The sequence below is a fragment of the Pundamilia nyererei genome, unplaced genomic scaffold (assembly GCF_000239375.1).
Source record: "Pundamilia nyererei isolate P.nyererei 1_Seehausen unplaced genomic scaffold, PunNye1.0 scaffold00049, whole genome shotgun sequence".
Lineage (NCBI taxonomy): Eukaryota > Metazoa > Chordata > Actinopteri > Cichliformes > Cichlidae > Pundamilia > Pundamilia nyererei.
The window spans coordinates 1014803-1027103 of record NW_005187450.1 but is presented as its reverse complement, the minus strand read 5'-3'; the positions used below and the strand labels follow the sequence as shown (position 1 = coordinate 1027103).

Genomic DNA, 12301 nt, shown 5'->3' with positions numbered 1-12301 from the left:
CTGTAAGCCCTTTTGTCCCTTATGGCCTGCTGCTCACCGCAGGACGTCGTATCTCGTGGTATCTGTGTCAACCTCAGAGCTTGTCTATTGTGTCTCCTCCACTTAACTTATGTGCAAGCCGAACAGATGGCACCCTCCCTCTCACTGTTTTTCCAATCCCTTCATCCCCCAAGCGTAATCCTCAACATAGACTGCTACTGTAGTTCTGCACAGACGTCTGTACTGTACACACCCTGTAACTGCAGAATCATTCACTGTCAAAGGTGCAGACAGGTGAGCGTTTAAAGGGAAATCAAACCAGTGAGTGTGTGCGCTCCATTTTTGTTGAGGGGACGACATAGTATGTGCACGGGCCTATGTGTGCAAGCGGAAGACCAGCTGCTTTCTTAACAAGCACCTAAAGCTCAGGAGGTACAATGAGAAGGTTGGTGGTTCGATCCCCAGCTCCTCCAGTCTGGATGTGCCTTAAATCACTCCAACACATCATCACTCCGTAATGCCATCAAGGCAATAATTACTATTACATATGCAGCCATGTTTAAATTGACAGGTACAGGTTAGCTCCTGTGTATATGCTAAATCCTATTAGCATGATAGGAAGTTGCTTCAGAGTCCAGTGTGCACATCTCTTACCTGTAGGGTCATCGTCAGCTCCCTCTGCAGCTTCAGACTCCGTGTCGGCCTCCACTTCACGGGTGATGGTGCTCACAATGCGTAGCTCGGGGAACAGCGTCACTCCTTCCTGGCTCTCAAATTCAGCTGCACTGCGGGCAAAGTGGTCAATGCCGCTCAGGCTGATCTTGGGTTCTTCTGGTTGCAGCACCATCACGTAACCTTCAGCATCTGGCACCGTTACGCAGGACTCCTCGTTAAAGCATCTGTGAAATAGACGATTTTAAATGCTCAGAAATGTGATTTTCCTTCTGTCTTTTTTTTTTTTTTTTAATCACGTTGCTGCTTCTCCCTATAGAAGAAAAGTGGCATGCTGAATAGTTGGGAAGGTATGTGAACAAATTTGAGCCAACAACAGTGTGCGGCATAAAAGACAAAGGCCTTTATTTGTGCTCGTGTAGAAGCCTAAAGCTCACCTATCTGCACAAATGGCAAAATAAAATTGTTTCATCAGTTCTTGTGGGTATTTGTGTATTTTTATGCATCAAGCTGTTTGATGTGTAACAAATAAAGAACACATTCTTTCTTTTCACTGACATTAAATGTCACTTTGACTGCAACAACATATAAAAAGCTAATTTCAAATGTTCCTCATCAATTATAAAAATTTAACTGCCATCACAAGAAAAAATAAAAACAGTTTAGTCTGATTACTCAGTCCAAATCATAAAGCTGGGAGCTGATGCACATTTGTGCATGTGCAAATAAGAACAAATACTAAACGACTTCACCAACTGGAACAAATCTCACACTAGGCTCAGAACAACCACGAGAGCTTTGATATATTCATTTCATACTCGTGTATAAATCAGTAAAACTACTGCTGTTCTTTACTGACTTTCCAGTGCTGCAGACATCAAAGAGAATAGAAAAGAAAGGAGAGGGGGAAAATGGATACTGCTCTTCAGTCTGTCATTCTCAAGCAGCAAAACACATTGTGTTTATTCTCTTTGTTATGGGCATCAGGTAAAACTCTTGACCTCCATTTTACCTCAATAAACCATCCTCACATTTTAAGCAGCAGCAGAGAAGCTTTCTGAATGTCTATGAGGCAGAAAGGACCTGCTTTATAAACAACACAGGGCTGCTGCTGCCAGCCAACAGATGAAGTGACAAGACACAGGCCAGGCTGCGAAAACAATAAGTGCTTCTGGCTTCTTCTTCTACTTACTTTACTGTGGTTGAGATACGCAGGTGCCTGATTCCAGGGGTTGGGAACTGGCGGGAGTTTAAGTAGGAGATGTGCTGCATGACCTTGTCAAAGGCATCGATGTCGTCACCTTCCACAGTCAGAGAGGACTGGTTGGGGTTGAATTCCACCTGAGAGAAGAAAACAAGGTGAGGGATTTGTGAATAACATGACCTGTGACTGATGCTGAGCTAACAAACATAAACAATCCTTTCCAGCATCAGTCCTGGAGAACCACTTAAAGTAATTCATTCAGCAAAAATGCAACTTTTGAGGTAAATATTCTCCAAAAGTTGCAGGTTTAAAATTAAAATTTGTTTTTTTAAAATTTGGTTGGATGTTACGAACCACAGTTCATTACTTGAGCGAGCTGTCAAATGATTTAAAAAAGATTCACTTCACAAATTCAAAGCTTTCTTTGCCTCCTCACCTTGATAGCTGAAGCTACCTCCTCAGGCAGCTGCACGTCCAGTCCTTCTTTGCACGTGTACAAACAGTCGATCACCTTCTTGTTCTCCAGCTTGCCGGTGCGGATAATCAGCCCCGCTAGGTTACCGCGGAAAAACTGCGCCATTCGAGCATTTCCACCTGGTTTCCAAGACAACACATAGAAGTTATTTAGGGGGTAGATTTCACAGGCTTCACCTTTTCTGAGCTGGAGCTTCAAGCATGCTGTCGCACTGTACAAAGCTGGCGTGAATGGAGTTCATGCAAGTTAGTATGTGTGCCCTTCAAAAGGCCCGAAGCCCAAAGAGCAAGACAGGCAAATGATTGATGAGCTTATGCACGCCAGCGGCAGCATGCAACGCTTGCATTAAAAGGGTGAACGGCTTACTGTGGGAAAAGAAATGACACCAACAGGGAAAAAAAAAAGAAACTCAAAGAAGGGATTGCGTAAGATAATGATGAATTAATCCTCTTTAGTCACCTCATTTTCACAAAATAACAGAGCCATCTTGAGGGCCGCAAAATGCTCATGATCTGAAATTTGGAGTTGACATTTCGAGAGAGGTACGCCACTCCTGTCTTCCAGCTACATCATAATGAGCATTAGTCTGCACCACTGCGGAGTCAGCGACAAACTACATCTCAAGGTCGCGTATTCATCCACTGATGTGTGTGCGCGCTTCTGCTGCAGGTTTGTTATGTGATACAGAGGAGTTACTGCTTCCAGCCTCAAGGTCAAGCTCTGAAAGAAAAGCCAGCATGGCTAAAAGGCTGCAGCTGGATCGGACTCTTGACTCGTTATAGATTTATTTGCGATCTGCTGGTGTATCAAATGTTGGGGAAAAAATAAACAAATAAGGGGAAAATGAAAAACAAAAACAAAAAAAACAACTGCGTAACTTTTGCAGTTAGAAGAGAAAATAAAATACATGGGAGTCAGGCGCCACTGAACATCAATACTGCAACAAAACAAATTATTTTTGCATCTAGAATGGGTAGGAATCATTCTAGTCTTAATGGAATGAGGATGCAATTAGCATGGTGGGACATTGTGGACACATGGACATGTCTGAGTAGTAAGGGAAAGACGTGAGCAACCTGAACTGGGCTCAGAGACTGTCTCAGTGTCATTGTCATGTCCTGAGTTTTCTGTAAAGGGCAGAAACAAGAGAGCAGGAAGAGACAGGGAGGAAGGTTGAGGATCTGGAGGAGAGATTCAGATGCTACATACGAGGTCACGTCATTAATATTACAAAGAGTTAATACGCCATTGGCTGAATATAAAGTAACAGTTTATACAAGGTAGTTTATGTCATCTAGCATGAACACAGTTTTAACTCTTTCTAATAGAGTATCAAACACACAAAAGAAGAACTTGTGTTTCAATACAATGCATATAAATGATATAAATGTCAAAAAAGAGAGCTCTCCAAAAATCAGTTACACTGTTTACCTTGCCAGCAGGCACCAATCGTGAGCTGAGTTTCTATCTTGGAGGCGTGCAGTGGGTAGTCCTCTGTAACCAGGAAGGGCTCAAAGGTAGTCCCATCCACAAATACAGAAACAGTGGGGAACTCCACATTAAGCACATAGTGATGCCACTCTTTGTCACACACCTGGAAAGATGACAGCAGGACGAGTGAAAAACTGAAATCTAGACTCTGCAGTACACTGAAACCTGATTTTTATTATTATTTTTAACTTTATGTGCCGCCTCATGCTGTGCACTGGCACAAAGTTGAGTTTTGGAAGCAGCGGACCTGGTCGAGCTTCCAGTGAAACTCTGCGGGTTTATAGTTCTCTGCCTCAGATGGCTCCTGGCGTAGGAGAAAGATCAGCCTGCAGTTGTGGACGTAGAGCGAGTAGTGGTGTCTGTTCATCTCTGCAGAGCAGAAAACGACAGAAGAGATCAGGATGAGAAACTGTAACTCTAAAATATTCAACAATTTCCCTTGTGGGATAAATTAAATATCTGACTATCTATGGAAATGTGTAGCAATGTATTTGTGGAAAATATCACAATCTTCTTAAGAAAACCATAACAAATGTGTTTTCGTGATGATTCTCCAGGTAAAACTGAACTCTTGTGCTCCAGCTCAGTGTCGAAATCCGTAATCTGTCAGAACACTAAGTGTTGAGAAGGTGTGGACTGAATACAGGCCCTTTTAGCAGCCTCTCTCCATTAAAGAAAATCGCTATGTGGCTGTAATATGCACAGTGTGGTTTAGCAACGCCTTACTGGAATTAGCAAAACCTCAGGAGAAAACAGAAAACAATGCCTGGGTGGGATTTTACAGACTGACGCAATACCTGTGAACATTTAGCATTATTGGTGCCCTCATATGTATGTATGTAGCCATGCATCCATGGTCATCCTCTCCTTGTATCTGATTCTGAAAGATTCAACCTTTATGGGTAGGTTGTTGTTTTTTGGTAACCAATTAACACTTATTAGTACACCATCAAACTGACACAAAGGTGGTTGTAGCTAAGGAGGCAGACCAGGTCATCTACTAATCAGAAGTTAGGTGGTTCAGTCCCTCACTGCTCTGCATGCCAAAGTATCCTTGGGCAAGATACTGAACCGTAGGTTGTTCCTAATATGTTGATTGTAGTGTGCGCGTTAGATGCAAGTGCTTGCATGAATGCAGTTGTAAATGGTCTACGTTAGATAAAGTGCCCATGCAGAGTAGAAAAACACCATATAAGAAACAGTCAATTTATCATTAACATGAAGCAAATAAAAATTTTAAAATATGGTTTAAATGATGAAAATACATTTCAGTTTTACGTGGTTCTGTAAAGCTAAAGCAAAATGAGATTCGTCTTTCTGTTCCAGACTCTGCTGAACAAAGGTCACAAATGACCCATGATCTCATGGGTATGGGAGCTTCCTGTCCAGGCCACAGCCCTGATGTAATCCTCCTTATATAAGCAGCTGGGCCGAAGCTGATGAACTGGCTCCCCGTCACTGGCCACGGCAGAGACTTTACAGTCCGTAAGATCAAGGAGCTTGTGACCATGGAGAAAATTTACAACTACTGTCAAAATGGAAAGGTCAGCAAGCGCTCAGCGGGATGTGAGAAAGAAATTAAAAAGGAATCACGTTTCCATGTGTTAGACTACCAGCTGAGCACAAACACTGATTATAGCCTGAAGTTTCAATGGTAGGGTTTTTTTGTTTCTAATCAGAGGATCTCTTCAGACACCATATGTGCACCAATAATCAGTATCCGCCAGATATTTTAACAGCACAGTTTTGAGATTAATGAGTCCATGTGCCATGCTTATTATATGTATGAAACAAGACGCTCTGTCCTACAGAACTCTTCAAACCTTCTGTTCCAAGATTTTTATTAATATTTCATGCCAGCATTACAGTATTATTTAATCTTATCATGCCATCGGCGAATGGATGCACTTTATTACATTAGGAAAGGTGAAAATTGGGTAGTGCATGTCATTTATATGCTAAAAACAAGGCATTTTTGCCTTTCGCTAGGTGGTTTATATATAATGGTCTAGCATATATAATTAAACTTTTGTGGCTATTAGTATGATTTTACTGGAATTACAGCAATAGGGACATCAAGGTGGCACTGTAGTCTTACAGCAAGAAGGCTCAATTCCACTGTGTGGAGTTTGCATGGGTTTTCTCCGGGTACACTGGCTTTCTCCCACAGTCATGCAGTTAGCGGGGTTAGGTTAATTGTTGAATCTAAATTGCCCATAGGTGTGAATGTGAATGAGAATGATTGAGTGTCTCTATGTGTCCAGAGTACATCCTGGACAGACTGGCAACCTTTCCAGGGTGTATCTTATTATGAAGCTAAATCTTCAATTAAAGTGGACTGACAGGAAGATTTAATCTATACAGTGAGTCAGTTATCTTTTTCCCCCCTTTTTAACAGTTGAATAATAGTTGGAGCCTTTAAATATGCATGTTTATTTTATTCACCATAAGCTGTGACTCCTACCTGTTTTGTCAGAGTTGCAGAGGATGGTCTCCTTCTCGTGGGCCCCAGGGCCGTGTCTCATCCACACAGAAATGGTGAAGGGGTCCTTCAGGCTGGTGCTCACCATACCATTAGGAACCTTGATGGCCTGGGTGCCATTAAATTCAAACACCTGATCGCTGTCGTGGCCGTTATCGGTTGGCAGCCCTACGGTCCAGTTAGCAGAGCTGCTGGGAGCAGGAAGGAGCTCCACAGTGCCGGAGCTGGCTCCTAATAAAGAAAGATGGTATACTTACTTGTATGTGGCTCACAGAGTTATAAAACAACTACTGACAAGGACCATTTCCAGTTCCTTACCACACAACTTATGCAGAGACTTCTCAGAGTAGGTGTCACGATCACAGCCCTTTCCAATATGGTTGGTTTCCAGTTCAATACTGGCCCGGATGGACGTGATTGGCTCATCACAGGTCTCCAAGTGCATGCTGGGGAAGAGGGCCAAACTACCAGTGCCAGGCTCATATTCAATCCTCTTATTGAAGCCTGAAAAAGAAGCAGAGAGAGTAAAAAGCATTAAAAGATGTTATTTAATTAAACGCTTTTTTAATACTAATCACTCATTAAGAAGTATTCCTCTTCTTTTGAGTTTGAATGAGGCCTTATAGTTTAAAGGAGTTCAATTATCCTTCTGAGCCTGTTTGGACTGCGTCAGTGATCATTTACATTCAACACAAAAGACACAACTTAACAGTGATGGCTGGCGAGCTACAACAAAGGAGGAGAGCTTTCATACCTTGCCAGCTGGGCTTGCAGGTGGGCTTGACGCTGATCTTCACCAGCACGTCCTCAGAGGCTCGGTTCTTTCCGCAGTCGTAGGCGGTCACGGTCAGTTTATACATGCGCTCTTTGCCATAGCTCAGTTTTTCTGTGTTCTTGATAAAGCCTGAACAGAGCAGGTGGGGGGGAAAATGTAATTTTAATAGAAGGACCATTCTTTAACTTCAAAGCTGTGGCTGTGCTAAAATTGGCAGAGGTATCGGTAGGTGTAGAAATCCTCAAAGCACTAAAACATTACGCGTTTCAAACAGAATTATAGAGTAAAGACTATTTAAAAAACAAAACAAAAGGGATTTATCGACAAGCCAAACAAACTGATGGACCACTCTTAGGATTCATAACATTTTGAATTGAGACGCCGTCATCGTCTTGCAAACCGACAAGTTTGTGCTGAATTTTGAATGACGGCCCTGCAGCATCATCATTTAAACGAATCAACAGGCACTGTGAAGCGTGTCATTGCACTCATGAGTCTTGGGCGTGGGCTGCAGCTTTTTTCCAGTGGGCACACAAAGACAAAGGCGCTATGTGAACATCCGTACCATCCTTGTCGATGGTGAAGGGCACATCAGGGGTCACAATCTCGTAGTTGCAGATTTGGCTAAACTGGAACGAGCAGTCGGCATCCACCGCCTCCACCTTCAGGATGCTGTCGTACTTCTTTCCCTCGATGACGGTGGCTTTGTAGGACTTCTCCTTGAACACTGGTGAATATTCGTTGATGTCGTTCACCTGGATGTGGACAGTGGCCCTGATAGAGAGATATTCAAGTTAGGACACTTTATCAGTTGGATAGTCGATGGTTTATTTATTCATGTTATTTTATTATGAAAATGAGACCTTACATGATCATCCTCATTCATGGATAACCAAGACTGATCTCAAATCCTGGAGTGGTTAAAATAAAATAAATTCTTGACTTTAAGCCCTGGCCTGGCTTTTGCTTGATTACTGCAGATGGAAAGAATAATCTTCTTGTGTTGAGTCAACTCTATTTGTAATCATTACTTCATCACTACTGATCTTTTTTGTTTTTTTGAAAAGGTGCAGCTTAATTTTCTGTTGACAGACAAATCAAATAACCATCTAATCATGACCCTTATTCCATTCATTCAAGATTGGAAATCCTCACAATCCAGATGTGCATTCATGTCACCAAATGTTCATGGATAATTACACGGCTCATTCGGGAAAGGATTCCCTTGACAGTTCCCACAATCAGCATAAAGACTTAACAAAACGCAGCTTTTGATTTTATGCCAAAACCACATATTTATATTTGCACACTTGTGTGCTTGCTCTGCTTTGCTTTCATAACCCATTCGTCAGGGCAAATGCATCAGATTTGATGATGCATTTGAACCACAATCAGGATTTTTTACTTAGGAGACCTAAAATGATTTTTCTTTTTGTATTCCTTTATAGTAGCGTATGAACAAGTGATCACTGTGAGCCAAAATCTGAGGCTTCCCACTGCTCTGTCATATTTTTTTTAGATAGTTAAAAACATTTTTATCTCAAAGAAAATGTGCTCAAAGATAATTGTGCAACACTTTTAGTGCAGGGGTTAACTCACTTATGAGACTTCTTCATGTTGGCACCATCAGGACCCTCTCCACAGTCGTAGGCTTGGATGGTGAAGGTGTGCTCCTTCTGCAGCTCACAGTCCAGCTTGTCCTTTGCCCTGATAACCCCCTCTCCAGTGGACTTGTCCAGGACCACTGCCTCAAAAGGGACATTCTGCCCGTGGATCCTGAAGCCGCAAATCTCACCTGAACATGTTAAGAGCCAAAACAGAGCTTGCTCAGAATAACTGGTGACCGCTGTGAAATTTAAACGTCTAATGAAGCGATTAAGCAATTATATTAACCACAAAACAAATTAATTAAACGCCTCAAAAATAAACAAAATCAAATCAAAGTCAGCCACAGGTTTTGGGAGCCAGGGACTTGTAGATTGAGGTGCGTGGGGTCTGTGGAGGAAGCCCGTGTGGGTGAGTAGTTTGGGGGTGGGTGACATTACGTATCAGTACAGAGAGTGTATTTTCCAAGCCACTTGAAAACATTGCATCCAGTCATGCAGGCAGAAACTGAAAAAATGTGGACAGGCATTTCACAGGAGTACTTAAGATATTAAAAAAGTAAGTCATGAAACAAAGTTTAAAAGTAAGCATATAGAGCACAGTATATTTGTTGAGAATAAAAAAATAAAATAACGTTACATCCTATCTCATGAGAGAAACAATATAACACAAATTATAGGAACAAAAATTGAAATCCTTAACAATAGAGACCATTGAGATTCAGCCATCCCGGCTTAAATGTCTGCAAAAGAAAAGAAAAGGGGGGAAAAAAGCCCAGACAACGCTTAATATTTTGGCACAATTTGAGAAAAGTCTTCCTGTGTAATTTTGCCTCTGACCCAAAACTACTGCAAAATGAACTGAAAAGAAAACCATGAAATCATAGAGAACTAAACCAGTACAAAAACAGTTTTCAAACAAAAACAAAAGTACTGGATGAGAACTGGGGTTAGAAATATCAACTTGCTTGACATCCACATCAAATGACAACTGCAGCCATGCTAATGGTAGAGATTAGTGGTGGAGAATTAGAAATCAAGAGATCCACTGAGGCAAAGATGCGATAACAGAAACTTTGCAGCAGAGAGAGTTTGCATTAGTTAACAATCTCAGCAATCTCACGTGAAGACTTAAAATGTCAGAAAGGTTCACAGGAGTCACTGGAATTGCGCAGCTATCACGAGGTCATTAACGGCCACAACCGAGCATGCTCGGTGCCTTTAAGATGGTTACACTTTAAGGTTCAGCTTCTTAAAATACCAATTAGAGTTTCAATTTCTGCTCCAATTGCCGCATGTTAAAGAGGTTATAAAATAATCCTACACAGACTTTTAAATTGGAGTTGTGTAGAAAATTGCTTTAGCCTTCTGCTTCCCCCCCTTTCTTTTTTTTTTCCGGGGAATTAAAAGGACCGAATTGGACAAAACGGCAAAGAGACTCAGAACTCCTGTTTTTTGTTGTTGTGTTATTTTAAAGCGGCTTCTGTTTCCTGCTGACAGCTGAAAAACTGTTAGGGTCTGCAAACTGCAATGGATGTCTCATGCACAGATATTTCTAAGAACAGTCAGCCCCCACATCACACTTTTCATCCAGCTGTTGGAACGGCAAAAACTTCAGGGTGAGAAAATAAAACGCAAGGTCAAGAAAACCAAATGGGGAGTTTACAGAGCATGAGCACGAGGAGTTTCTGTGTAAAAGTGTGGATGCTGGTTTTAGCGTTAGTGGGTTAATAGTAACAAGTAAGCACAAGGCAGAAGAAAGAGCCCAAGATCACCTTCTTCAGTGAGGGTCACCTCAAAACTCTCTACAAGGAAGGGAGACAAGATAAACCCAGATCAGTTCAGAGAAGAGTTAGAAGCTGAGAGATAACACACACAGAGGACAGGAAGATAATACACGCTAGCTAAAGGCTTACAATACCTCCCCTCAGAGAAACAAAAAACATACTGCGAGTGGGGAATAAGGGCTACACCAGAGTAAACAAGTACTAAACAAGTTAAAAAAGAAAAAGAATATATAATTAGAGGATAGTTTAGACAGTCCGTTTTAGACAAGTGTGGAAAGTCAGTCCCGTCACATTGAAATCATATTTCTCAAAACGTCACATTTACCATTTTCATTCATTTTTTAATATATTTTATATATTAAACTTTAAGACATGAAGATAAAGTAGCTTAGGAAAAACAAAACGACAACTTCTTTTGTTGCTTAGCTGACGTTTTCAATCTCTTTAACAGGTGAGCTGGGCCTTTGTTTGTACCTACTGAACAATTAGAAATGGATTTCACATTAGCCAGTGCAAGCTGGTATAGTGGATGGATGGAGGTGCTGCTAAAGTCTGACATGCAGTCGGCACTGTGGCTGCTGAGTTTAACACGCTTCTAACGACCAGCTCACATCAGGAGTTTAGGATTTCCTTAGCTTTTCATTTATCTCACAGGCCTCTCAGTTCGGATCAGGTCAGCAATCACAAGGATAGTTAAACATTTATCCTCGGCCTGCCTAGTACTAATTAAATACAGTGAGTAATGTTCTCAATACATTCACACACTCACAAAAGGTTAATATCTTAACCCATTTTCCAGGAGCTGTGTCGCAGAAACAAGATTCTTCCTCCTTTCGCCTTGTCTATTACTTCTCAGGGAATGAAATAACCAGATCTGGTGGGTGGGCCATTCTTGCTTTGTGTTTCACACTTGTGTTACAGCACAGTCATCCATGAGCACTGAGCTTGTGTTCAAAGGCTTTAGTCTCAGCCATTTCAGTTCCAATTACCCTGCCCGTCCCACAGCGAATCAGCCTTACAGACAACTTATATAGCAACTCCTCGTTCGTGGTGAAGCTTCTGTTCCTCAGACTGACTTAAGAACCTGAGATTGGGCTTCTGAATGATCTGCAGGCTGGCTTAAAGTGAACCCTGCTTGCTGGCACAGAAGAACCGACTAAAAAGGAGGCTGCATGACAGAATAGGTCACCTCTGCTGCCACGTGAAGCCGGACTGCTTGCTCTGTCTCAAAAGAGCAAGTTCACAAGGACACACAGTCCAATCGCAAAAGGCCTGCTCATCAAATGAGCTGAGACAAACAGGACTCCCCTCCCCAAAGCTCTGCATTCAAAACAATTTTTATGTGAAGGGAGTCAAACATCATGCAGAGAGTTGGGCATATTACTCTAATCATGGCTCTCTTGTTGCAGTTGTCCACCTTAAGAAGCTGCCAAGCCAATCAGCTCAGGAGAAATTTCACATAACTTTGTCAAGAAGATTACATTTGGCATGTCCTGTGGCGTGCACGTGGATGCTAAAGCCTCACATTCTAAATCAGGGGGAGTAATCTGTGATTAAAATAGTCATATAAAGCCTGGTGAGAGCACCGTGTGAAGAGAGCCGCAGACAAGAGATCACACAACTCATGTGATGTGAGATGGTGGGAAACCATTTCCAGTGCTGTGGTGCTTTGAATCATGGCCAAAGTCAAGCCTGATGTGATTAAAAACCCCAGAGCTAATGCTGCCTTGGTACATAAAGCACACTAATTGTGCCTCTACAGTGGGAGAGAGGGAGGGGGGGGGAAAAACTTGAAAAAAGTTTTTGATCTGAATATCAAAAGGTTCAGCCTG

General features: G+C 42.0%; 1 protein-coding gene across 4 annotated transcripts in view; it reads right to left on the bottom strand.

Annotated features, from left to right (window-relative positions):
* clstn1 (calsyntenin 1) overlaps window positions 1-12301 on the bottom strand; it is a 34232-nt gene that overhangs the window by 6068 nt on the left and 15863 nt on the right. Inside the window, exons 3-14 of one of the 4 annotated variants that reach the window (XM_005732894.2) lie at window positions 10458-10487; window positions 8678-8873; window positions 7644-7852; window positions 7058-7207; window positions 6622-6807; window positions 6286-6534; window positions 4069-4190; window positions 3762-3924; window positions 3407-3457; window positions 2292-2449; window positions 1844-1992; window positions 634-878 (exon numbers count right to left, since the gene is read on the bottom strand). In XM_005732894.2, coding sequence (XP_005732951.1) covers window positions 634-878; window positions 1844-1992; window positions 2292-2449; window positions 3407-3457; window positions 3762-3924; window positions 4069-4190; window positions 6286-6534; window positions 6622-6807; window positions 7058-7207; window positions 7644-7852; window positions 8678-8873; window positions 10458-10487 — 1908 coding nt within the window. The remainder of the gene's footprint in view (window positions 1-633; window positions 879-1843; window positions 1993-2291; window positions 2450-3406; window positions 3458-3761; window positions 3925-4068; window positions 4191-6285; window positions 6535-6621; window positions 6808-7057; window positions 7208-7643; window positions 7853-8677; window positions 8874-10457; window positions 10488-12301) is intronic. The other 3 variants (XM_005732896.1, XM_005732895.2, XM_005732897.1) reach the window with 3 other exon arrangements.